Source organism: Conger conger, chromosome 18, assembly GCF_963514075.1.
Source record: "Conger conger chromosome 18, fConCon1.1, whole genome shotgun sequence".
In the NCBI taxonomy this organism is placed as follows: domain Eukaryota; kingdom Metazoa; phylum Chordata; class Actinopteri; order Anguilliformes; family Congridae; genus Conger; species Conger conger.
Window position 1 is genome coordinate 20,231,281 of NC_083777.1, and position 26,682 is coordinate 20,257,962.

The window sequence follows — 26,682 nt, forward strand, 5'->3', positions numbered from 1 at the left end:
ACGTCAAACTCCGCCCACCCCCCATGGGGTCTCCCCGTCTGCTGGCTTCTGTGGATGCTGTTCAGTTAGCGGCCAATTAGCAGCCATGGAAAACATTTGGTGGACTATTTAGCCAATGAATGACTTAATTATGCACTTCAGAGCTGAAACCAACCAAAACCCAGCAGATGCTACAGTTCTCAACTTTAGTTTCAGGTCCCAGGTCTGACCTAAGTCACAAGGATGAGAGATTCCCAGATAACGACCATACCTTAGAGTACCTGGCACACCAGAGCACCCAGGAACATCCCCCTGGGTGTTCTCCAAGCCAGAGGAAAGCTAAATCAAATAAGATCCAAGAAATCTCACCTTCACAAATGAAATCGTTCAGAACAAAGTTAAACCACATTTCATGCATTGGTGAAAGAGTTGGGGTTCCATTTTCAATTTGTCAGAAATTCAATTTCTATTCAGTCAAAGAATAAGAATCTTTGCTTAACACTTTGGCTCAAATTAAAACATGAGCTTATGTACTCATTTTTCTAATTTCATAGAGCCCTGTAAATTAACTTTGATTGATTTATAGTTCAACAGCCCTCAGTCAAAGATTCAAAATTAATTTAAAATAAAAACAACTAACATTCAGACATATTACTGACAACCTTAGAACATCTATTCAGAAGGAACGTCCGCAAATATTCAGAACAAAATTCTTCTTCGTAATGATTCGGTTATGGTTAGCAATGTAATGAGTCCGTCTTGGTTGGTAATGATTCTGCATTGGTTAGTCATATAATTATAATGTTTTGGCTAGTAATGTAAAGATACTGTTTTGGTTAGTAGTGTAATAATTCTGTTTTGGTAAGTAATGTGTTTTCTGAAATTCTCAGGAAAATTTTCCAACGTCTGAAGTTATTGAATTTCAAATGTGTATTTGGAATTTACTGCATAGAACATGTCTTCCTTTCATGGTTTGGACAGCAGATGGTAAAAATACTCCTGGTTGGTAGGTTGGCTGACCATATGCAAACTAAAACCGTACCCACCCTGCCCCTCCCACCCCTTGTGGTTGCTGGCGGTGAGAAACCAAAAACTAAAGGCATTCTAGCAGAACCAATGCTGTCAGCAGGGGGCTTCACAACATTTCCTATTACCAAAGGGGGCCCTAACTGAAAAAGTTTTGGAACTGGAATAAAGCCAAAATACAAAGCAGGAGGTACTCTCTTAAAAGAAACACTGGTTTGGTTTTCAACAGAGCAATCAGCTCAGCCCGTGTAAAACAACACAAACTACAACACTATCTGACCACATCAGGAGTCTGCAATTATACGAGCTGTCGGAAAGCTGCAAACAGCCGACTTAGAAAACTCAGGAAATCGTCCCTTATTGAGGTTGTCAGACGGGGCTAAAGACGTATAACGTCAGAACATCAAGGCCAAGGGTCCGGATCACCATGGAGACAGACTGGCCGGGGCAGTGACTGCGAACGGACGGCACTTCAGATGTCATTAGCCAGGCACGGCACCTCTTCAAAGGCCGAGGCACCTTCTGCTCCAACGGACCCTCCAGATGCTCCCCTCGTTATTTCAGCATTCAAAAACAAAAAAACGTCTCCTTGTGAGCCGGAGTGAGCTTCTCCAGGCACTGGCATCGATCGTTAATGAATAAAAAGCCTAAAGGCAGAAGCTTTTTGTGGCTCTGACTGCATACAGAAGATTCTGCCAAATTCTGTCGGTACAGTATAATTGAAGCAACACAGATACAGGACTGGAAATACTGTCGGAGCAAAGAGAGTTCTCTGTAAATGCGTCTCCAGCCAGCTTCTGAGTGCCAGATTGGTGTGATTCATTAAATGAGCAGGTGATGATGTACAAAGCGTGACTTACCTCACTAGCCAATGGTACAGTCCCACATCAAAGTGCCTGAAAAATAAAAGGTATAATAATCAATACATGCACTTGGGGAGATATGCGTTAACAGTCTCGAAATTTCAACTACATGAAAAATAAATGTGTCTTGAATATTAGTGAACACCACATTTTAAAATGGCCAGTAGGAATAGTCTTGGTGTCAAAAAGGTGAAATTATTTGACGCAGGTCTGATGTCGCTCAGACGTACAATGAAATCCATATTATTTCAGTCAATGTCACTCTGTTACTCAAGTAGTTGTGGTGCATTCTGGGTTGTCGTGCGAGCCTGTGAAACGGCACACGACGTTCATATCATCAGACAGCAGCAGTACCCTTCATCAAGGTACTTAGCTTGAATAGCTTCAATAATTACCCAGCATTGTACTTGGTATTTGAGATACGACTCAATAAATAACTCCAACCTATTTGGGGCCGGCTGGGAGATTTAACAGACGAAACGAGGCCTATGAGGTGTCTGTGTACTTTTAATACTCGGAAAAGGCAGCTCTACCTGAGATAGGCCAATCCCTGAGCATGCTCAGCCCTGCAGTAAGGCTTTCCACCAGAGGTATAACGAATAAAAACCAACAGCTGCAAATCATTCATTTAATTATTCCCACGACAATCTCATATTCAAACGCAAGCTCGCTTCTCCTAATTAACACAGGCACTGGAAGGATTATCTTTTTTACTCTGAGCAATCGAGCGATGCCCGCTACCTCGCTTAAAACAAACTTTACATTGTCACAACATGGGTAAACTAGGTCGACAATTTCTGCTTTGAGGATATAGTCTACAGCCTTTATAAATAAAATGCAAGATTGCGTTTCATTTGAGCAGGGACCGCCCGTGTTCATGTCTTGCTGTGCCTGAGAACGCTCGGCCCTTGAACGCCTCGAGGGGGGACGATAATAAAAACTTGATAATAAAAATGATTTTTATGAATATTTCCAGATCGGAAAATTGTATACGGCAGTTCACGCTCCCTCCATATTTGCTTTGCGTTTTATTTCGACACGCATGAAGCAGAGAGGGTAGGAGAGAGAGAAGGGTTCACAGACCAGCTGTCACAGAACGGCGGTATGGAACCACCACCCACGCGGGGCTTTGGATATGGCTCAATAGTCCGCCGCCCATGGGACTGCCCTACAGATCTCTCCCACCCACACGCACTTTTAAGCCAAAACTGATCACGACGAGCCGTAAAAACCTTCAGATACTCTCCGTCTCATCTTTCACCACATGGAGAAACTAATGAATATGCAATACTGTAATCTACAAAGGGTATGCTAAACCCAGACCTGGGTCAAATATGCCGCTGCTTTGGATTCAAATACATTTCTGTGCTTGGTTTGAGCCAACCAAGAAGACCAGAAGGGAGGGGAGATTTCAGAGGTTTCAATACACCAAACAAGCTGAGAAAAAAGCCTCCAAATGTAAAGATCAAAGCTCAATCCCATTCAGCGGACCCTTCGTCTTCTTGAACGCAGACACGAGGAGGAGGAGAAAGTCACCTCACACCTCCAGGCACCTCCCGGCTCCTCCAGAGCCTCCTCACGCCCGTCCTCCAAGGAAGCCATGCTCGTTCAAGAGTCTCCCTCATCAAACGATAAGGGCTCCAGGAGGAAGAGGGGAAAACACAGCCAAACATGCCCCGTCCTGGGTGTAGACCACCTCAGTATTTCCTCAGAGCGTGTTTGATCAATCGTGGCGGTTTAATTAAGCCGGCGTTCCCCCAGCGCGTTGTCAGACCGTAAACACAAAAGCTCTCCGTCAGCGTGGGGCGCAGGTACGCGTGCCGCCCCGGCCGGGACAGGTGTGTTTTGTGTGTGTGCTCATTAAGAGGACAGCTGCGCGCCTCGCCCTTGAGGACCCTTTGTCGCCGGACGAGGGGCGCGTGGCGCGGAAAGACAAACGGCACCGCTCCGCGGCCCGGCCGGCCCCTCTCTTCCTGTGCCCGGGACTCCACCGCGCATGCATAATGCCGGCCTCGTTATGCAAACGAAGCGCCGTTAATCACAATCCGGCCGATTGTTTCAGCCGCTGAAGGCCGCCGTCGCCACGAAGCCGGCCCACCGCGAGCGCACAGCTGGTCCCCGCCCACAGCCGGCCGATTGGCTCCCCTTTTCCGCCCGGCTGCGCGGTTTCAGCGAAGTTCCGGCGAGTTCTACGGCTGATCCGTACCGCCAGACCAGACAGGCGGAGGCCCCGAGACATCGTTAGCGTTATTTTGTTTTTAAAATCACCGAGCAGGTACACAGAGCAGTGCTTCATTTTACGCTTTTGGGAGTGCGGTTGTCGATTTGCCGTCTGAGTTCGGGCATTTGATGATGATTAGCCGCGTGCGCACTCTAAGTTTCTCTCGTTATACCAGTAAAATGAACCAGGAGACGTCCACCCAGGATACGGCAGATCACACCAAAGCTCAGGGCAACCTGTTCGGGACAGGATCGGGACAGGGCCACTCTTCCAAAACACAGGAAGGATCTGCGTGGAATCTGCCAGCTGGCTGTCAGAATGTAGATAAATGAACTCCAATTACTACAGCAGAGGAAACGCGTCTCCGTTAATGGAGTGGGACATGACATCTGAAGATGACAAAGGATATCTGGCCTAGATGGTTACGTGGAAAAGCAATTTGACAAATGGACTGCATACTTTTCAGCACATAACTGTGGCAGACCTATGAAAACTTATAGTACTGAGGAAAGGTCTTGGGCACCCCGGATTTTTCCATATAAATTTGAAAAGAACAAAATTGAGATTGTTAAGCATTCATTTTCTGTATTTAATTTCAAGTCGGCAGAAGAACTGTGGCTAGTTCTCCAATATGTTCAAAACAATCAAGCCGATTTTCTTATAAAACCTCAGGACCGTGTATCCAAGAAAATTGAAGTTTTAAAGGTGAAGGGTGGTCAGTGGTTATGACAGTATTTTCTTATATTTATAAACATTGGTGTGGACTGCCTAGTCCATACTGCCAACGTTTATAGATTTAAACACGGACCTTCCGAGATTTCTCTGGTCTTTTCTCGTCTCGGCTGGTGGAAACTCAACTTAAGACTTTTGCAGTGCTGTACATCGATGAGACAACATGCTGACACAACTTTAATTTTAATCCCCCCCCCGGCCAAAACATTTTTAAAACTACAGTGTTCATGGAGGATGATGCTCACAAAGTCTGATACTCCAGGAGGGCGATACATTCCTTGTGCAGCCATTTTCCCACCAGTAAGAACACAGGACAGAAATAAGGCGGGGGGATGGGGTTTGTTTAGCTTTCCCAGTGGCACGTTTTGCATCTGATCTTCCAGATGTCCTGCGATATCCAGGACAGTACTGACACTCATGACTCATCTTACCCATTATTACTCTTACAACTTAAAATGTTTCATTTTTTAATTCTTTTTTTCTCACTATATAGACTTAGTGAAATTACAGAAACATGAACTCGATGCATTTCTCTCACTCGCACACATACATTTCAAGGCGCCCCCCCCCCCCCCACACACACACACACACACACACACACACACACAGACAAATTAGTTTACAGCTAGTGTAATATGTCAGTGCTTTTGGTGCACTGAATCTGCTGTAATTGTTTTTTTTTCCTTTCAGGATTAGCAGGATTAACGTAAGGAAACAGGAATGGTGTGAGGGGACTCTATATTTCCAGCTGCTGAAGGACAGTGGCGGGGGCTACAACCTTGGGTAGTCTTAACTTAATTTCGGTGTGAAATCATGGTGGCGGTGGTGGAGGGGGGGGGGGGGGGTCTTGGGGGGTGGGGAGTGTTGCTGAGAGAAAGGCGAGGGGATACACTGCCAGCAAACAAATCATCACTGTGAAAGCAGAGTGTGTGGGGGGGGGGGGCATGGAAGAGGGAGAGGAAAAATAGGTGAGAAAAAGTTCTTGTGTATCTTCTCGAAACACTACCACCCTCGCCTGAGTGCGCCATTTCAAACTGGAACTAAGGAGAGAGCAAAAGATTGGGGAGGGGAAGAGAGGTGGAAGAGAGATAGAGGGAGAGGAGGAAGCAGAAGGCACTATAATCCTGCAGACTTGTTGAAACACTCAGATTCTCACTCAACACCTGAGGGCTCCATCTGAGGTAGTCTAAAATGGTAATGAAAGACAGAGGCATAGTCGCTAAGATGGGAGAGAGAGCGAGACAGAGAAAAACAGACAGATAAAGTAGGAAACGCACACAATGTGGTCCAGTGTGCTGTAGTGCAGTGGTCTCCATAGAGACAGCGGAAAGTGCTAGAGGGGACTGAAGAGTGGCCTCGGAGGCGGGGGAGCGTGATTTCGGACGCAGGTCCTCTGGCCGGGTTCAGACTTCGGCTGAAGGTCGTCCAACACTCTTTCACCCATCACAGAGTCCCCGTCTGATTAGACGGCTGATTGCAGAGGTCATGCCAGCACGTTCCTAGTCATAAAACCCTTGGCCACAAGCACAACCACGACCAATGAGGAAAAACCATTGTTGTTGAAAAAAATAAAATAAAGACCTTTTGAAGAGTAGGTAAGAGGAGGAAAAATAGTGTAAGTTTGTGGAATTTTTTTTACTAAAAGGTAAATGTTCTGATTTTAATTACCACTAGTGATTGTAACAGATATGTTCAGTTAAGAACATTCTAATCACATATTTCACAACTACATCAGCTGTGTTCATGGCTACATGTTAATGTATTTGCTTTTATGGTCTGTATGTCTTAATGTCAAGAGTAGCTAAATGTTCAGAGTAAAAACATAGTTTTAAAGGGGTTATAGATAAGATTACAAGTTATAGCCCCAGAGTTTTGTTAGAAAATCAATACAACTGATTTTGATAGAGCAGGTCACATTTGTGATCTTACACATTAAAGTGTTAAACCTCTTCAAAACATCCATTGCAGGACTGGAAAGACCGAAGGACAGTGGCGTCTCCGCTCACAGTGGGGAGAAGGGAATTTCCTAATGGGCACAATCCTAGCCTTCACCTGAGCGACCTGCTCTACGTACAAGAGAAATCCGATTCATCCAGTAACTGCAAATGGATCCAGCATCGAGTTTAAACCAGCAATAAATTTAAACCCAAAAAACGGCCAACCTTATTCCCCCTCATGCCTATATCCATCCAAGACTGCATACATTACTCTAGTGTGATGAATGGCTTTTAATACATCGTTTCCCACAATCCCACTGTCCACATGTAATTTACAAGGTGAGCTGCTTATTGGTTTGATGCTTTATCTACACTTGCACATTTCCACCCGATGGCTAAATACCTCAACAGGTATACCGATTATAGTTTATGGCTTATGTTAAATTTCTCGTATGGAACTTGAACGGTTATCCGCCCCCACAATGAAGGAGTGATAAAATATGGCATCAATTCCAACTTCTGAGAGCTTCACCAAAGCCCTCACACTGTCGATAGCTCCATGAAGCATAAACAGGCGAAAAAACTGTTCCTTCATGCGTCAAGGAGGTTATTATATTTCTACAATCGATTGTGCTGAAAAATAAATCAAACTAGAAATTCCGATCACCGAGCGATCAGGAAAAAAGCCTCGCCCTGCCTGCCCTTCTACTGCCTTGGTTTGTTTATCTCCCCAATGCACTGCAATTCAGAAAAAAGAAACAACACACTGATGTTTGATACAATTCAATACAGAACATTCCGGAAATCAAAATGGACGCTCTGAATTTGGGCTGGGGAGAAGAGCCTTTCCTTTGTTGCAGCTTTCGATGGTGAAATAGCTGCCGTCTTGGGGAGGAGCGATAAGAGATGTGCTACATAAACACGTCACAGCCCTGGCCTCTGTGGGACTGTTTGTCTTGCTTGGACTCGAAGCGTCAATTAGGCAAAGCCAAGCACCGGAGACAACAACTCCGGCCCAAGCACCTCTTTACTTATTAATGTCCAATCAGAAAAGAGCCAGAGGATGTCACACTCCAGGTGTAAATATATGGTCATTACGCCATCTGTGTTGCAAATGAATGCAGAATGCATAAAGATGTCCGCAGAAATTCACTGCATTCTTATGCCACCCGCTTATTGTGCAGCTGAACATAAATTATGCACTTTGTAGCTCACTTGTGAGGCTACCTATCCTGAGGTCGGGTACCATGGAATCTCTGCACAAGCACATCTCCAGTCTATCCTCCAACACCTGGAAAACCAGATTCAATAGATTCAATAGACCCACTACTGCATTACTTATGCTCTCTCCATTTAAGGTTCTTGTCTAGTTTCCAAGTTGTCACCAGCAGGCCACCCTATAAATGACTAACCATCATGGGCATGTGGTAGGAACTCTGTTGGCCATAATGTTCCCATGAGTGGTTGACAAGCAGAATTAACACAACATACATTGTTAACAGGGCGGGATGTCCATCTTTTCTAGCGTGGCCATCTCGTGACAACCCTGCTTCTCAGAATGCGTCCATCTGCAGGGCAACGATGCAAACGGAGGAGAAAAGGGAGAACTCTCCCTCGGGTGCACGTCCAATGGAGCTTCATGCTCATCAGATATTTCACTGCTCGACTCAGGAACAGTCGTCACTAGAAGCTCACTCTAGAAACCAAAAACGTGAGCATCAGAATCCTAAACCGGCCACAGTGTTCCCTTGAGTGGAAGACATGATGGGATTAGCACAACAAATGTTGTTAACAGGGCGGGACTTCCGTCCTTTGTAGGGTGTCCATCTAGAGACAACTGAGAAGCAGGGGCCAGGAAACGAGACATTCGACCTCCTCGAGCCAGCACGGGGTGTGCAGGTGCCGTGCACATACACTCCCCCTTCCTCAGGTGCTGTGCACATACACTCCCCCTTCCTCAGGTGCTGTCTGGTCCAACAGCCCCCCCCCCCATTTTGTTTTCACTAGAACCTACTGATGTTTCTCTGCCACAGAGACTCCTATAAATCAAGCGCAAAGTTGACCGAGTGAACTCCTGGCAGCCGCTTCACAAGAGTGAGATATCAGCTCAGCGCCCAAACTCTCTGGATCTGCGGAGCGCCGTGATCGTGTTTAATCTGGATGAGGGAGTTCTTGGAGATTCGCCCGTCTAAAACACAATTCACAGCCCCTTTCATCATTACTGCAGCCAGGCCTACAAAAAGCCTTCGTTAGTCGAAGTACAATTATATACTAATTAGAAAGCTAATTGGCTGCGCTTGGCAGAACTGCGATGCCGCTCGCCCTGACGAATGGCACACGGGCGTTGTGATAACGTGAATCATCACTTTACCGCTGCCAGATACTGAAGCGCTAACTGAACCTCGGGGTTCCTCGTATAAATAAAACAAAATGTCTTCATTGTGCGTCGCAACCCCAGAGAAAATGTCAGATAGCTCATAGCTGAATAAAACCCCTAAAACATGAGACTGCTGCTGAAGGCAGGCTCAGGGAGTTCAGCACGGCTGCCCAGCTGTGTGGCTGAATGGCCAATCCCACACTTTGAGGTTCAGCCTTTGTGCTGGAAGGGTCAAGGCGACACACGGGACTGTATACCAGACGCTATTAATAGAAAGTACCGGACCAAGTTTCACTGAAAGCATTCTGAGTCTCATGTAAAAGTGGCGGTGAGGCATTTAGTCATGACACTTATAACAGGATGAAAAATGGATGAACACACTGACCTCAGGGGCCCGGACCCAGGCTACGGCGATTATTTCCGCCAATAAAGAAAAATAAACAGGCTTGTTCTGTTTGCCGAAGTCACAGACGTGACTACTGCATATTCAAATTTGTGGTAATGGACCCTGCTGTGAATCTTGGACTACTGCACCCCCTGCAGGCGGCAGATAGTACTACACCATTTGGACACACTCAGCTTTTCAACCGCATGCGATGCAGATTGATGGAGGTGCATGTATGTGTGTGCATGTACTGAATGTGCATTTGAATTTGTGTGTGCGCATGTCTATGTACGTGTGTGTATGTATGTGAGTACAGTGTACACGTGCGTGTATGTCTGCACGTGCGTGAATGCGAGTGTACCCGCGTGTGTGTGTACCCGTGTGTGTATAGGGGGTCTCACCTCCACATCCCAGTGAAGCTGTACATGATGCTGACGCAGCGGGGCAGCCGGGGTGGGCTCAGCCCGTCCAGCCGGGCCAGGAGAGAGGGCAGGCCGAACAGAACCAGATACTTCACATAGAAGAACTGCACCAGAGCCAGGGCCAGCCCACCTGGAGAACACACACACACACACACACACACACACACACACACACCAGGTACTTCACATAGAAGAACTGCACCAGAGCCAGGGCCAGCCCACCTGGAGAACACAAACACACACACACACACACACACACACACACACACCAGGTACTTCACATAGAAGAACTGCACCAGAGCCAGGGCCAGCCCACCTAAAACACACACACACACACACACACACACACACACACACACACACCAGGTACTTCACATAGAAGAACTGCACCAGAGCCAGGGCCAGCCCACCTAAAACAAACACACACACACACCAGGTACTTCACACAGAAGAACTGCACCAGAGCCAGGGCCAACAACCTAAAACAAACACACACACACACACACACACACACACACACACACACACACACACACACACACACACACACACACAAACACACACCAGGTACTTCACAAAGAAGAACTGCACCAGAGCCAGGGCCAACAACCTAAAACACACACACACACACACACACACACACACACACAAACACACACCAGGTACTTCACATAGAAGAACTGCACCAGAGCCAGGGCCAGCCCACCTAAAACACACACACACACACACACACACACACACACACACACACACACAAACACACACACACACCAGGTACTTCACACAGAAGAACTGCACCAGAGCCAGGGCCAACAACCTAAAACACACACACACACACACACACACATACACACACAAACACACACCAGGTACTTCACAAAGAAGAACTGCACCGGAGCCAGGGCCAGCCCACCTGGAGAACACACACACACACACCAGAGACCCTGTGCTATGGAATCCTACCAGACACAGTCTGATCTAAGACCCTGTGCTCCTGAATCCTACCATATTGAAAAATTCATGACAGCACTAAAAAGTAATATGACGTATGGTGTGCAAAACTTCTTTTATTCATGACATAAACCACTGTGTCCCTCGGCCTTTCACTTTGTGTTTGCGTCACGCAGCTAAAATGGTGGTAATACCAGAGTATCTTTACAGGCACAATACTTCAATAATTTATTCACATACCAGATGCTCTTATACAGGCTGCCTGATACAGCTTACATTTTAAATTTATTATTCTTTTTTTTTAACATACAGTGCACTTATACAACTGAACTTTTGCCCTGCGTCAATCCTGGGTACGACCGCAGTGCCCCATCTGAGAATGAAGCCTGCAACCTGGAGTAAGAAGCCCAGGTCCACGACCCTTACATTAAACTGCTGACGAATACAAAATCATCTTCTTCTTGGATGATCTCCAAACACCATATCATCAAATCACATGAGATCTTAGTCATTCTTTGGATGCATTTGCTTGCAGTTAGTGGGCTGATGCCCTTGATTTCAGATCTGAAACTCTACCAATTTAAATGCTGCTCCATGAAAAGGAATCATTGTTCAAAGACTAAACAGCTAACTCAGGATATATGTATACATTGTACAGCCAACAGCGAAACTGCCATGCATCTGTGTCTTGTGTGATTTCTGAAACTAAGAGGATTTGGACTTGGCAGTTAGTTGGATAGGAACCTGGAAACAGCCAATCCTGCAATATGTCGTTTTTTTGGGACAACCAAGCAGAAATGCCAACGAGCCAGGACCGGGACACTGTGCAGGAGGAGAAGCTGTCTTTTGGATGAAGCACTTGGCAGAGGTCTCTAGCCCATGGCACAGAGTATGGTGTTCTGGCTGAATCCAACTGGTTGGTTCAGTTCTGGCCACCTAATTGTACCCCAGTGTGATTGGCTGAATTCAGCCCTCCTCTCCTCCTCTGGCCAAGTGTCACAGGCCATTGGTGGAAAATGGGTTCAGGGATTGGGACTGAAGTTCCCCCCGGCGTTCCTGCACAGTTCCGGTGCCAGTTTTCCCCTTGGGAAGATTTCCCCTGCCACAGAATGCCATGGGAGGATCAGCACCCAGAAAGGCCCAGACTGCGGAAAACGTCATTTACATTTAGATGGGCACTCTTTGAAAGAGCAAGCGGGTGAATTGTATAAAAATGCTGTATTTTTTCCAATTTCCAATTTCAGTCTATTGGATTACTCGCTCCCACATCCGAATTTCAATGTTTTTTTTCCTAAATGAGAATCTTGAACTCCAACCCTGTTCTGAAACAAATCATGACCTGGTATTACGGATTTATCAGTGATGTTACAAGCTGCAAGAGGAGATGGGAGCAGTGCACAATCCAAATGGTAAATCATAAGTTCACCAAAAAAAACAAAAAAAAACATACTGATGTCGGCAAAAGACCCTGTCTAAAGCCCAAAAACACCCAAGCGAAATATTTCTCCATATTGCAACTTTTCACAGAAACACATTGCTATTCGAAATATAATGTCATACAAACATAATAAACACAATTACTTATCATTCAGCCGACGCTTTTATCCAAAGTGACTTAAATTGTGATTTAACAAGAGTCTAAAGCAGGGATCAGCAACACATATCATCGAGGGCCAACTGCTGGGTTTCCACCCTCCCTTTACCTAGGAGTCAGAAGTAAAGACAGTCTGGGCAATCAGCAGCTCTAATTACCCGTGAGCAAAGAAAAACAGGGCTGGATTTAGGTTCAAGGGCCAGAGCTGCTGATCCCAGGTCTAAAGGTATGTATTGCACACAGAGTCTGGCTGAAATGCACTTCAGCCCGCGCATCCGCGGGTGGATCCTCTGCGTTTTGGGTCTCTTCTCTTTCGGCCGTTTGGTGTGGCGAGGCGTTCAGCCAAGGAGTTGTTGCCGGGAGCAGAGGAACTCTGGGAGAACAGCTAATGATTTACCCTGGCGACAGAACGAGGGTTTCCATGGGAGCCGAGATGACGGCTCAGCCACCCTCAAACTGCCACAGAGCTCCTCGTCTCTCTTCTGAGAGGCCTACAACGTACACGGTCCCTTTCACAAGACGGCTGTCTCACAGGCGTTCCTTTCTTCCTTCTGGATAAATAAAGCTTATTTACAGATATTGGTACATGAAGAAAACAGTCATTACGCATTCTTTTATAACCCATCTATTTGTATACGATTTCAATTTAGTGTCTATGCAGAGCAGTACTGCACTGCAGACCAGCGAGTTATTAAAAACGAGAGCGGCTCTTTAACTGAGCACTCCAGTTAAAGAATGGCTTTGTAAATCGGGAAAAACAAATTTGCTCTTTGGTAGCATTTTTAACAAAGGGTGGCGAGTTACTTAGCTGCGACGCAAGTTTGAAAAGCGCATAATGCAGTATACTACACCGTCTAGCTCTTTCAAAAGCAGTCAAAAGCCTGCCATTTTCAAAAGCCTTCCTGTGCGGGGCACACCATGGGTTGAAGTAGACTATCAAGGACATGCTTCAGCAAAATCCATGAATAACTTCACCGCCATCATTCAGGAAACCCATTACAAACGTACATGCTCCGCCGGTGAATTTTAAGCGCGCCGTCTGCATGCGAAGACCTCGTTCTCCAAGGCCGCCTGCAAAGACCACAGTCTCTTAAGTGAAAACGGTATTACATCCTTGATATGTTGCGTGTGCTGGAACTTAATGCTAACGTTAATAGGGCTTTGAATGGAAAGCAGGAAGCGTTGGTCCCAATGGGCTTGCCTGCCCTTTAGAGCAGACAGAAACAAGGACAGGAACCATACAACGTGACCATCGTAGCACTGAGATAATCTCAGTGTTCAGAAAAAGCACACGTTTAATGACTAGCGGCTACACTTGACAATAACCGCATAAAAAGTGCATTTAGTATGTAGCACCTTCGGTGTTATGATCTGAAAGTACTTCCTACTGAAGGCAGGAAATGCCATGCAATGTGAATTACTCTCAGGACCTTGCATGGCAGCCATTTTGTGCCAGGAAAACTGACCACCAAGCTGGGGCAGAGGGGTGGGATTTATAAAAGCGATTAAAACTAGGGGATGACAAGGTTGCAAAAACAATTGGGTCTCTCATTCGGCAGGAGCAGAGTACCCAGCACAGACCCCCTGAGGCATTTGGCATTGGCCTTTATCATTGGAATGACTGTAGAAGCTTGCCTTACAAAACTGAAACCCTCCAAGAGCTACCTGGAGAAAAATCTATAAACATTTTTTTTTTTTTAACACAGACATATCTTCGGTTACACATGAATGGGCCACAACAGTGCGCATTAACTCCTTCCCCAAGGGTCCCTTGCAGGGGAAGATGTCCGGTTCATGCACACTAAAGACACAACAAGGCAACGCTGCTGGACAAAGGCACAGCTTGCACATTTCTAAATTTCAAACCACATTCAAGGATTTGCCAAGGACCTTCAAGGACAATTTCAAAGTTTTTTTTATGGAAATCCTTTGTATGATGGAATAACCGACTTCAAAGGAAGTCTGATATGAAGGCATCTCCAGGAAGTTCAGAATTAGATTAGAGTGAAGCGGTACTATTAGTCAAGGAATAGCCAAAAAGTGCATGTATAGCATGAAAGAAATATGAAAACAGAAAAGTTTAACTATACAGCTCTACAGCATACTTGGACAATGTAGCACTATTACTGTAACTGCACTAGAGTACTATTATGTATAGTCGTACAGCAATACAGCACCTGACCACTACATTACCATTTACATGTAGGTTAGATTCAGGTCAAACATGGCTAAATACTGACTACCGCGTGCATATTCACCCAGGGCCCTGGATAGCACTACAATATCATACTTATACAATGTAGTACTATTCTACTCTAATTGCACTATATTACTATTTTAATGTACAGCACTACAGCACAATTACACCTGAACACTACATTACAATTTATACTGAGCATAGATTAGATTCACAAGTTAGGCTAAATACTGACACACATCTCCTGGTGAGTATGCCTGGTTAACTATGCTACAGTACTATATAAGCTTTAGCTGCACTACTATAGCTAGAGCACAAGAGTATCATACAGTACGTGGACAATCTAGTGCTATTATACTGTATGATGATAACAGTGCGACAGTACTATTACAGATGCACAGCCGAACAGCATCATTAAGCGGATAGGCTACAGCAGCGGAAGACTTAAGCGTAAAAAAATACCTAAAGTGCTCAGTAAGTGTATGAGCATACTCACCCAGGGCCCAGGGAGGCAGGAAGTGCAGGTATGTCTCGTGGCCGGTAATGCTGTGTATGTACATGAGGTGGATCATGATTTCGGCCAGGAGCCACCAGCAGCAGATACGGGCGATGCTAACCATCAGGGAGGGGACGTCCAGCCTGGGAATGCTCCCAGCGGCATCCTGCATCTGCAAACAGGACAGGAGCCTTACACGGAGCCCATATGGTCCAGTGCTCAATGCAAACAGAAGAACTCTCAATTACCTATACTCTTTTCATTTAGTGAAAAAGCTATCACCAGCACAAAACAGAAACGCTGGCTATGTTGGCTAAATTGTGTGATATAGTTGTGTAACGTGCAGCCCAAAATGATTTTGGCATTTAAAAATGTTTCTGTGGAAAGTGGGCAAAGGCAGTTACAATTGGTGTAAAAAATGTAGGAATTATGAATATGAAGTGGTGAATAAGAAACCAATTTAAGCCTTGTTTAAAACCTTGAATTAACCAAGAAAAAAAAAAATCTAACCCGGACTATCTGCCTAGCTTCTCTATTTTAAAATCAGAACCTAACCAACATATGTAGCCATAGCAACATGCAGAAAGAGTAGCCACCTTAACGACCTGAAGTAGTTTGTGCCAGCAAAAAGTCTTATTTTGAGGTTGAATTGGCCAAAAATATTGATGACCCCTGCTTATATTTTTATCTTTGGTAGAAGACCATGGTATAAGCGGAATAATCCACTCCGAGGTGGTCACACAGTTTTAACACACGATGCGGGGGCAAAGTGGTTTTGTTAACATCTGGGTTAGCATCGGTAAAAATACATCTTTCAGAAGAAATCGTTTCCTGTTAACAAAAATAACACTGCCAATGTAGTCAATATTAGATCATAAAATGTCTCACGTTTAAACAATTCCCTGTTCAAGCCATGCCCATTTCTGGTTTTCTGCCTGAATACTGATAATTTTGTTGGTTGCATGAACAAAGATCATCAACACGTCCCCAATTTATACAACTGCTTGTTGTAGCCGTAGTAGAGGTGTCATCAAACTAGTCGTAGGCCTAGCAGTATTAACCCACATCTGAGTCACTGGCCTGAAATAAGACTTAACAGAGGCTCGCTAAATGCTAAATATCCTCTGCATATCTCACTCTGATGATTCATTTGATATTATAGGTTAGAATGACAACTGTGTTTAAACTCGCCTCCTCCATGGCAACCATGGTGGCATCTGAAACGCGAGTCAACACCTTATTTCGATGACACATAATCGACGCCTACGTAACACGACATGTCACCGTATGCGCACGGCAGTATGTTAAGGGCAAAACCTATCAAGCACGGAAAAGCCTGGTACTCAGAGAGGCTTATGTTCCAGCATGATCTGACCTTTAGATGAATCAGAACATTTAGCAGAAATGGAAACAGGCTGACGAACGCTCTCTCTCTCCTGCTTTCCATTGTCATTATGGGAAGAAATGCACTATAAATAAGTTGTCGCACGGGGTAATGGGACTCTGTTCACAGCTGGCTCTGTCTCTCCTTCTTGTCATCTCTCTCTCTCTCTTTCAGTCCCTCTCTCTCTCGGCCCAAATCCTGAGGAAGACACTTCACAGCAAATTCACACCATTTCCTCTGCCTTGCGCAGTGTCTGTGTCCCTCCCTCTTCCCCTGCTCCCCCTCGCCGCTCCCTCTCTCACACAGCCCCAGAGCCCAAGGAGGACTCTGTACTTCAATAATAATTCACCACTTCTCCAGATTCACGCTGCTTTTTCCAGTAGACACCACACACCCTACACGGCAGACATGCTGAAATATTAAATACAGTAACATTGGGAGCATCAGTTGGCATATATATTAATAAAGAGAAGATGCACATTTCTCCCGCCCCAAGGGCAGGCGAAGGGCTGAGGGAGAGGGGAGGCTGTAAATAATGAAATCACTTTCTTCTTGTGAGATCACTGCTTTTCTCCTGAAATCCACAATGTCCCATCCTAAATGAACAAGCCATTTTCCGACAAACTATATCTCACTTCCTCTGTCGGTTCGAAGCGAAGCGTCGCTTAACAGCCCTATGTTAGGTTAGTTGTGGGGCAGAACGTTCACAGACTATGCTAAAGCCGTGACTGTGGCCTGTGGGCCCAAAGGTCCAAAAACTCCAAACAACGCGGAACTCCTCCACTTTACTCTACTCTACAGAGGAAGTATATTCAACTTCGGAGCCGGAAAAAACAGAAAACCAACCAAACATTCAATCAAACATTTCTTAAAAAGCAAGTTTGGAACTTTTTCTTTAATGCAGCCCTGCTGGTTCAGGCTTCTGATCCGCTGTTCTGCAACAATCCCCCTTGTCATCGGATGCTATTATTCAATCATGAAACGATCCTGGATCCCGGTCTGCTGACTCAGTCCTCCAGAGCTCGGAACAGAAATATAATGAATAAAACACTACTCATACAGAAAGAGGCATCAAACCTAATGAACCCCAAAAAGGTTATCTTTATTTTCCGGGGGAAATCGATGATAAAAGCGCCGTCAGCGCAGAATGGCTCTACTAGGTGAAGTCAGTTCTGTTTTGCTGTATTACTAAAGTGAAACAGTGCAAGCGCTGAGTCAGGTCACTGTTCTATCAGGGCACTGTGTCATTAATGGCATTCCCTATCCGATAGGAGATCCCACCTCTAGCGGGACATTCCCTATATTATACAACTATTACACATCTGTAACAGGGCACTCCCAATCTGACAGGATTTTCCAACTGTAGCACGACATTCCCAATCTGATAGGACATCCCATCTCCAGCATGGCATGTACGTCGCTCTGGATAAGAGCGTCTGCCAAATGCCAATAATGTAATGTAATGTAATGTGATGTAATGTGTTGTTAGCCAAGAGTAAGAACGGAACAATGAGAGAAACAGCCAACAGAAGCCCTTGGTGAATTCAAGACTGGCCTTGTCAGACTCATAGTGCTGTAAACTCTCTTAGCAGGATGTCCAGGGCCAGACCTGACCATCCTGACTCGAGAGACAACCCAGCGCCCATGTCCAGACTTGACCATCCCAAAGGGTCTCAATCTCCACGATAAGACCTTGCAAGCTGCAGAATTTACCCTCAATTTATAACTCTGTTATCAACTCAATGAACTCAGTTCCAACGGACTTGTTCTACTGATTGCACAACACTGAAAGTCTGAATTAGCTGTTTATGAAGTTGCTGTGGCTATTAGCAGTGGGATAAACCATTATCTATTCGTCATCTATAAATTACAGTCTTCAGCATGGGTTCTGTTCTGAGGGAAACAAGGACTGAGACTGAGAGCTTTTGTCCAACTGATTGTTCCATTTTAAAATCCGTAACCATGGAAATGCACTTTTGTTGTGCCATAGTTCATTAGGTGAAGCTTTGCACTGACTGAAGTACTTCACAGGCCACTGTCAAAAAAAACAAAAACTGTCGGTTGACAAACACAAAAGCGTCAAATCTTTAAACGTTAATTAAAGCGATTCAAATAAACACTTGCGGTTGCACATGCTAACGATGCAGCTCTTCTGAACACAAACAACTCAATTGGGAACAATAGTAAAAAACACTTTATCTTTTCATTGGCTCGGAAAATTGGAAATATTTTCACACCTTTATAAGCCACTTTGACAAGCCAGAAAAATCTTAATTTATCTGTGCCCATTTACAGCACCCATCACCACAACTTGCCGTACATCGGCCGACTAAAGCATGATATCCACAAATGACTATGTTAACAGTAAGAGAATCTAGTCTGCCAAGAAAAGACGGAACCTCCATCCCATTATACAGTGATAATCATCCTTCAATCTAACTGTAAACTGCTAAAACAGGGGTGCAGCACATAGACTTGTTCCAGAAGGGCCAATGTGTGTGTGTGTGTGTGTGTGTGTGTGTATCTTAGTTTCAACATTTTATTCAGGCTTAATTTTCTCAATGGCTGTACACACCAAAGCTGGTTCCCCCCTGTATCGTCACAATAAAAACATTTTCGCTGAGAATACATGCACAGTCCTCAGATATCTTGTGATATCTTCAAACACAACAACAGGGCCAGGGTGAAAAGTGTGATGGAAGTGCAGTTAGAGAATGTGGAACCAGTATGGTGCTGTAGTACACGGTGCAGCCCAGAGTTTGAGGTACAGAGGCCTGCCCAATTTTTGGTTCCAAGGTACATTTTTTTTAACTTCTGTCCAGGTTCATAGGGCATCCCATCTGTGATACCCCCATGCTGGTTGGGGGTTCAATTCCCCGCCAAAGGAACTCTTACCTGTGGTCACTTATCTATCGCTTATACTCTCTGCTTTCTACCAGACTAAATAAAGCGCAATAGGAAAATTACATAAACAATTTTACCCAACTGAATAAAGCAATCAAATCTTCCTATCGGCCTCAACCCTTCCAAAGACGAAAAAGTGGGCATCAACTGACAGTTATGAACAGAAAAGTTTGTATAAAATGCATTTCACAAGTTGGTAAAATGGCTAAACTCTCACCTGTTGGGTGAAGTCCCGGAAGCTGATGATGGGACCAGTGTAGAAGAGAGGGTGGTAGAAGGTGTAGGCAGTCAGCCAGCAAAAGCGAGTGAGGCCTCCCACCTCTAGAGGGCGCCAGGCATGCTCCAGGCTGAAGCTGATGGAGCGCAGACAGCAAAACGCCACGCAGAAGTACAGCAGGTAATACTCTGATTCAGTCTCATACCAGCTTCTCTGCCAAGAAAGAGGAAAAACGGCAGACTTTTACAGACTTTCATGGCTGACTGCAGGAGGGTACATCACAAAGCAGGAATACGAAGTTAGTTGGATAAGTTCACAGAGAAAAGCCTAGAACACTTCTGAAACTGGAACATAGACAGAAGTAAAAATAGCTGTTCTGGGTTTTACTCTGAACTTATCTAGCTAGCTCAGTAATCCTGCTTCATGATACAGGTCCCAGGTGTGTTAATAACAGTCACATTAAAGAACTTATTAAAAAAATATTAACTCCACTGTTTATCTCACTGTGAGAAAATAGGATTAGAACAGCAGAGAACATACAGAGAAAATATGTATATGTATAAAAAGACAGAAAAAATTACATTATTCACATTAAAAGGCTGAACACCAACAGGGGCAAAAGGTATATGGTTTAAAAGAATAAGCATGTTCATGAGAAAGTACCAACCTGAGCTGATATTAATTTTTTTTTTACCATTTTTTTTTAACTTTAAGTAAATAAATTGCTTTTGCTCAACATAAACAAGTGAGTAGGAGGTTAACATAGCAGATTTGTCTACTCCAAAAAAACTTGAGCTGAAAATACCCGGCGCTAAATGTTGGCTTACATAAGAAGCAGCAGCTCGTCACTGCCAGTTCTTGCCGTGTCTATGATGAGCTAACACCTGCAGTGTTGGCCAACACTCCTCAATGGGAAATAATAAATAAACTCCAAACTGTTCTCCCGGTGTCACAGACGAAACCCTGTGTGAATCAAACGCTCGGCGCCTGACTTCTGGGGATCATTGAAAAGCCTGGCGCTCGTGATCTGTGGGGGGTGTGGTGTGCCACGGTCCGTAGGGCGGGCAACTCGGAGGGCATGCACCAATCCCACAATGCACCTGGGGGTTCGAAGGCCCCCCACGGCACCGTCCCTACTATCTTCACCATCAACGTAAAAAATACAATAAACATATATATATATATATATATATATATAGTACAGAACACTCCCTCCTATATAAGGAACGATGTGCACTCTCAATTAAAAAGAGAAAAAATTTAATCAATCTGGCCCATAGGAAGAGGGATGGGATGACAGTAAACACTTCTGAGCTCATGCATGAAGCCCAAAAGGAGATGGAGGGAGGGACAGAAGGAGGACAGATTGCGAGAGAGACAGTAGACGGTGGCGGGCTGTGAAAAATGTGGAAGAACAGTTATTTGTGCTGCATTTCCTTCCCACAAGGCTGCAGTTAAGAGAATGGGAGAAGCGGGGAAAATCACCCCGTCTGTAATTGTGTTACGCCTTATTAAAGTGCAGGGAATAGGAAGGCCTTGAGGAAGTGCACTACATCAACGGCGGAGGAACTGGAGCCGTTTCAACCGCCCGGAAAAAACACAGAGCTTCTACAACTCATTCCAGGTAATCTTTCTGGGCTACAGAAGCACATTATGATCTCGGCCTCAGTTGAAAAAAGGTGCAGAAATAAAGGTATATCTTAAAGTATATTGAAGAAAATCTATCTGTTCCTCATTAATCCTCAATTGTCTTCTGTAACAGGGCAGGTGAGGGGAAAAAAACAAAGAGCACACAGGTCTGATTAATCATAATAACCCACCAACCACGGTCTCTCATCAAAATGTCAGTATTAAAGAGTAGAAAGGAAATCATATTTTCATGCACATACAGGGAATCATCTAAACCAGAGGCAATCTATCCTCCAACATTGTCAAGATGCCAAATTGCCGAGGCGCTGGCTCAGAAAAGAAAATAAAGAAATAAAAATAATTTGCAGAGCACCCTTCTCCAAGTCCCGAGTGCTATTAGCATTTAGCTTCAAATTACCGAACGGAAAAGGTAAAAATGACTGTGATTACCACAAAAATGATGCTACAACGTGTGTGTGTGTGTGTGTGTGTGTACAGGCACAGGCTAGTAAATGTGTCCACATACTCACACACACATTGTGTCCATCACAGTACATAAAAGAGAGGACTATTGATTTAGCACATGTCTGAGGTTCTTCTACAACAGCACCGGAATAACACTGCCATTCACGATTCCCAATAAGGAACAGAGTTAATGTGGCTAAAGTACCGGATGTCTCACCCACTTGCATTCATATTTCAGGCGTTTAGCAGAGGCTCAGACGCAGAGAGAGCGACACGGCTTACATTATTTACCGACAGTAATTTTCACAGCCAGATATTTGGTGAAGGAATCCAGGTTAGTACCTTGCTTGGGGGCATGATAACAGGGGCCCACCTGGGAATCCAGCAGAGGCAGGCTGAAGCATTCGTGATGTGCGAAACACAGTAAAAACAAACTGTAATTATATTACGTCTGCCGGTCTATGAGGGCTACCTGGAATTAATCCGAGGCCTAAGTAATACGTTTCCTCCCCAACTGCCGCCCTGTGTTAATTTCAGGACGCCCCCGTAGATTGGCAGAAGCAACATAATTGATGTTTTTATTAATACCTCATCTGGATTCATGATATACTGTATGAGTGAGAAAGAGAGGAAATTTCCATACACATGATGCGTTTCCTTCTGAATACGTAATTCATGACTGACAATAAATTAAAGAGTAGTTTCTTATATGAGAATGTACACATCGCTCATATTATTGGACAGGGATGTGGATCCTGGTGGGGGACTTTGGGGAACCATGAACACCCACCCCCCGAATATTACCATGTTGTATTGGGCGGTACTGTTAGCCCCCAAAAGAAAATGCTCCTTTTCTCACCAAAGTTGAAATGAGATTGATGTCCTTCGAAAAATATACAGAAAAACCAGAAATTGGTTTCCCCTCCACTTCTTACCATTTTAGACTCTGTGACCACACTCTCTAAAGTCTCAACAATGAACAGATCCGGTCGCTCTCTGAGCCTTCAAAGGCTGCAAGGGCCATTTCCTACTGCTTTTTATTTTCATATTTCCTATACCTTCAAATGATGTTATGTCTGTCTGATATACAGTACAAGTATATCTGCAATTGACATATACTAGAACATGAACTGAGTTTACATGCACTTTTTTGGGTCCAATATTGCATTCTGTATATGCTATGCCATAAATCAGAAGCTGTAGATAACTTTCCAGATCAGTAGCACTTTTATTTAGAGCTTTTCAATATTGGTTTCCACAAGAGGAGTGGCAAACAAGTTTGATTATAAATGGGTGGTAAAGTAATGCTTTAACTGACAGATGACAGCTTCATTTCATGATGAAATCAACTGAAATATCTGTATACATTTCTCTTTTTTTCCCCTCTAGATCAAAGGACCCATCAGAAGATGAAATAAACTCACACTTTCTGCTTTGATTCCGCCTTTTTTTTTATTATTATTTTTTTAATGCTCTCTGATGCAGCCAATAAAGGGCAAGCTGACATCAAAAAGTCATCAGGCAGAGAAGGTTCTAGAATAATTTCAGAAGAAATTTCAGATGCACATAGACACTAAAACATCAGCCCCAGACATGCAAATGGCAGACTCAGAGATGCTCCTGTATAGACTGAAAGACACACGTGTACATACACAGAGACTGAGATGCTCCAGTACAGATTCACAGACACACAGAGACTCAGTGATGCTCCTGTGTAGACTCACGGACACACTTAGAGACGGTCACGTGTACAGACACACAGACTCGGATTTGCTCCTGTATAGACCGAAAGACACATGAACAGACACGCAGACGCAGACTCACAAACGCTCAGACACACGCAGACGGACGGGCGGGTTCACCTGCAGCTTCTCGACTGGGCTCAGGTACTGTGAAGCCAGCAGCGTCAGTGTCCAGGTCCAGGTGAGGGCGGGCCTACGCAGGTGAGCCACCCCGAAGTACAGGCAGGTGTGCAGGAGGACCAGGCCCAAACCCCTGGAGCCCAGCACCGCCCAGGCCACCAGCAGACTGTACCCCGTCAGCACCCCCACTCGACCCTGGAGGGGGTGAGAGAGCACGTCAACCATTTTCTCACATAATAAAGCACCCTCATCAAACCTGGGTCAAATACAGGATTCAATTACTTTATGTGCTCGATCGATCTGGCCTGGTGCAATTTGAGCAAGGACCAGAAGACGTGGTTTGCCCTTTTTGAGAGTATTTCATAGGTTCCATTATGCCAGACAGGCTCAGAAAAGAGTTGAAAATTTTGGATCCAAAACAATTACATATTTGACCCAGGTTTGGATTTGTGTGCTCGCTTCAGCCACTTTCTCACTTATTTTCAGGAATAATGCAAGCTGAACGACACATTCGCCCTCATGCCGCCCCCCTCTTCCCCCTTCCCTAACCCCAATTACAGTGCACACCATTTCAAGCCAGGACAGAACTGAACCAATTCTCAAATCTTGCTCGTAAAATTGGCCAGGTTTAGGTTTAGCCAGACTCATACCCCTGTGTGGGCCTCCAGTGAGCTATTTTCAGGTTTGTTTATTCTAGCTGCTGGCAATCCTATCATAGCACTGCCCTGAAATTGGATTAGCCACTGTTGTGCATACGGTTTATGGGGTGCTAGCCAATGCTGGGCGCTTCGTTTCTTGGCTGGTGCCAGCCTGATTTGCTATTGCCCTTCTTTGTGCATATTTTCTTTCAGGAAAACAGGAGAAACTAGTGCCATTTTCTGATACAAAACAACTTACAATATATATACAATGACGACTCAAATGTATGGTAATTAAATTTTATTATATATTGTATTATGAGTATGAGTATTTTATTATGAGTTTACAATATATGTGTATGTATGTTACCAGACCTTGGTCAAATGCAAAAATTGTTTTGGATTAAAATACTTTTCTACAGTTTACTGAGCTTGTGTGGCGTATTGGGAATTGGGTTGGCTCAGTTGTAACAGGCAAGATCAATCAAGCCGAGAAAAGTATTTAAATCCAAAACAAATGACCCAGGTCCGTATATTACATATACAGCCTACCACCAAGTTTCCCGTTAGTCTTTTACCTGAGGTATGAAGAAGCTTGCCAGTCTTGATACAACTGCATGGCCCAGAAAACTCCAGAGTAAACTCTTTCTGCCGCATTCATTCCAGAAACTCCACTCAAAGTCAGTGGGGTCCTAAGAAAGAGGGGGGGGAGGTCTGATATGGCATCCATCAAGAAGATCATCTTTAAAAAAAGAAAATCCCACACAAGCCTATAGAAACTGCAGCAGCCAGGACAGGGTCAAATACCTAAAGACCAGTTTAAAGGCCAGTGACAGAGCATCACTGTGACTGAGGATGTACAATAGATGCAGCTGGTCACAGCCACGTTCGGGTTATACCCAGCAGGAGTAGGTTTATACTTTTTTTGCTAAGGACAGTGCACACAGTCTATGTTGGCCGACAATTGAACGTTCATGAACGCTCTGCGATCTCAGTCCAGCAACACTGTTGCTGGACTATAAACTGGCCTTAACTGAAACAATTTGACTACATAGACACTGGCAAAATCTGAAAATACAGAGCTATGAGGAAGTTCAACCAAGCCTGTTACTTACAAAGACAATAAGAATTTGGCACACATTTTAGGTTAAAATAGAGATGCATTAAAAACAAATCTGTTCAGCGTTTTACTGTTTTACTGGTGTCGGTTAAAGAAACGATTTCAAATAGCTAACTTATAGAATATAGAAAAGTCTGATACCTTTTTAAATCCTGGAATGAGAAATCCTTCCTGTAATTCAAATTCCCTATCCAGGCCCGCTTCATATTCTGTGAAGTAAAAAATGGTCAACTTTCAAATACATTTCTGCTTTATTCAGACAGTTAGAGGGCAGAAGCGGACAGACAGAGAAGGAATCACTGCTCAGAAGGAGCCATGATAGATAGATAGATAGATCGATAGCACCCAGGCTGCAGTGATGCACGGCTGCCATTTTGTGCCATCACGCTCATCACACACCAGCTGAGGTAGAGCGAAAGATAACAATGTTTTTTTTGCCAATTGAATCAGGGGATGATCAGGTGGCAGGTTGAAAGAGCCAGGGTTGGGAATTTAGCCAGGACACCGGGGAACCCCCTACTCTTTGGGATCTTTAATGACCACAGTGAGTCAGGACCAGGTCTCATCCAAAAAACTGCGTCTCCTACAGCACAGTGTCCCCATCACTTCGCTGGGGCATTGGGGCGATTACACCCCTGCTGATGTGGAGTCCGGGCATTTGGCTTGAGAGTCAACCGCCCTACTGGCAGTGCCACATATCATGCCACGAAGTTCCCCTTTTTGGACTATAAAAACATTAAGGAAACTAAATCAACCCCATCCGAACCTGAATGCGGTTCCTGTCTTCAAACAAAAAATAAATAATGTGTGCTAGGTGTGTTTAAGTGCTGTTATCCGTGTCCACCCCACATTCAAGGGATTTCTATATATTTTATTATAATACATTAAAATATAACCACACTTCAAAAATACATATACGGCAAATTCAAAAGAAAATGAGATGACCTCAATGGAAACCATCAGAGATAGCACTACAAACTTAGCACCGCTAGATCTGAAACGAAGGCTGAAAAGGTTGGGACGAGGAGAGATGGCGTTACTCAAAACAAGACGATGTACGGCAGAGCAAGAGGCTCCTCGCTGTCACACACTCTCACTGCCAGCAGGCCGGACCCGCCTGCAGGCGTTCAGAGCTCTACTCCACACGGTTCTTCATCTCCCGGATCAGAACCGTCCCTAAGGAGTTCTCCCCTGTGGGGGCTTGGGAAGGGAGCTATTGCACAGTCACACCATGTATGTCCCTGGAGACGGCACTTCTCATTCTGTCTCCAACATCAAAATGA

At 44.6% G+C, this 26,682-nt stretch overlaps 1 protein-coding gene across 2 annotated transcripts in view; it reads right to left on the bottom strand.

Annotated features, from left to right (window-relative positions):
- The window catches only part of hhat (hedgehog acyltransferase), a 77,831-nt gene that overhangs the window by 45,149 nt on the left and 6,000 nt on the right, over positions 1 to 26,682 (bottom strand). For both annotated transcript variants that reach the window (XM_061228569.1, XM_061228570.1), the window contains exons 3-9: positions 25,541 to 25,608; positions 24,858 to 24,971; positions 23,642 to 23,836; positions 19,686 to 19,898; positions 15,181 to 15,352; positions 9,922 to 10,072; positions 1,866 to 1,901 (exon numbers count right to left, since the gene is read on the bottom strand). In XM_061228569.1, coding sequence (XP_061084553.1) covers positions 1,866 to 1,901; positions 9,922 to 10,072; positions 15,181 to 15,352; positions 19,686 to 19,898; positions 23,642 to 23,836; positions 24,858 to 24,971; positions 25,541 to 25,608 — 949 coding nt within the window. The remainder of the gene's footprint in view (positions 1 to 1,865; positions 1,902 to 9,921; positions 10,073 to 15,180; positions 15,353 to 19,685; positions 19,899 to 23,641; positions 23,837 to 24,857; positions 24,972 to 25,540; positions 25,609 to 26,682) is intronic.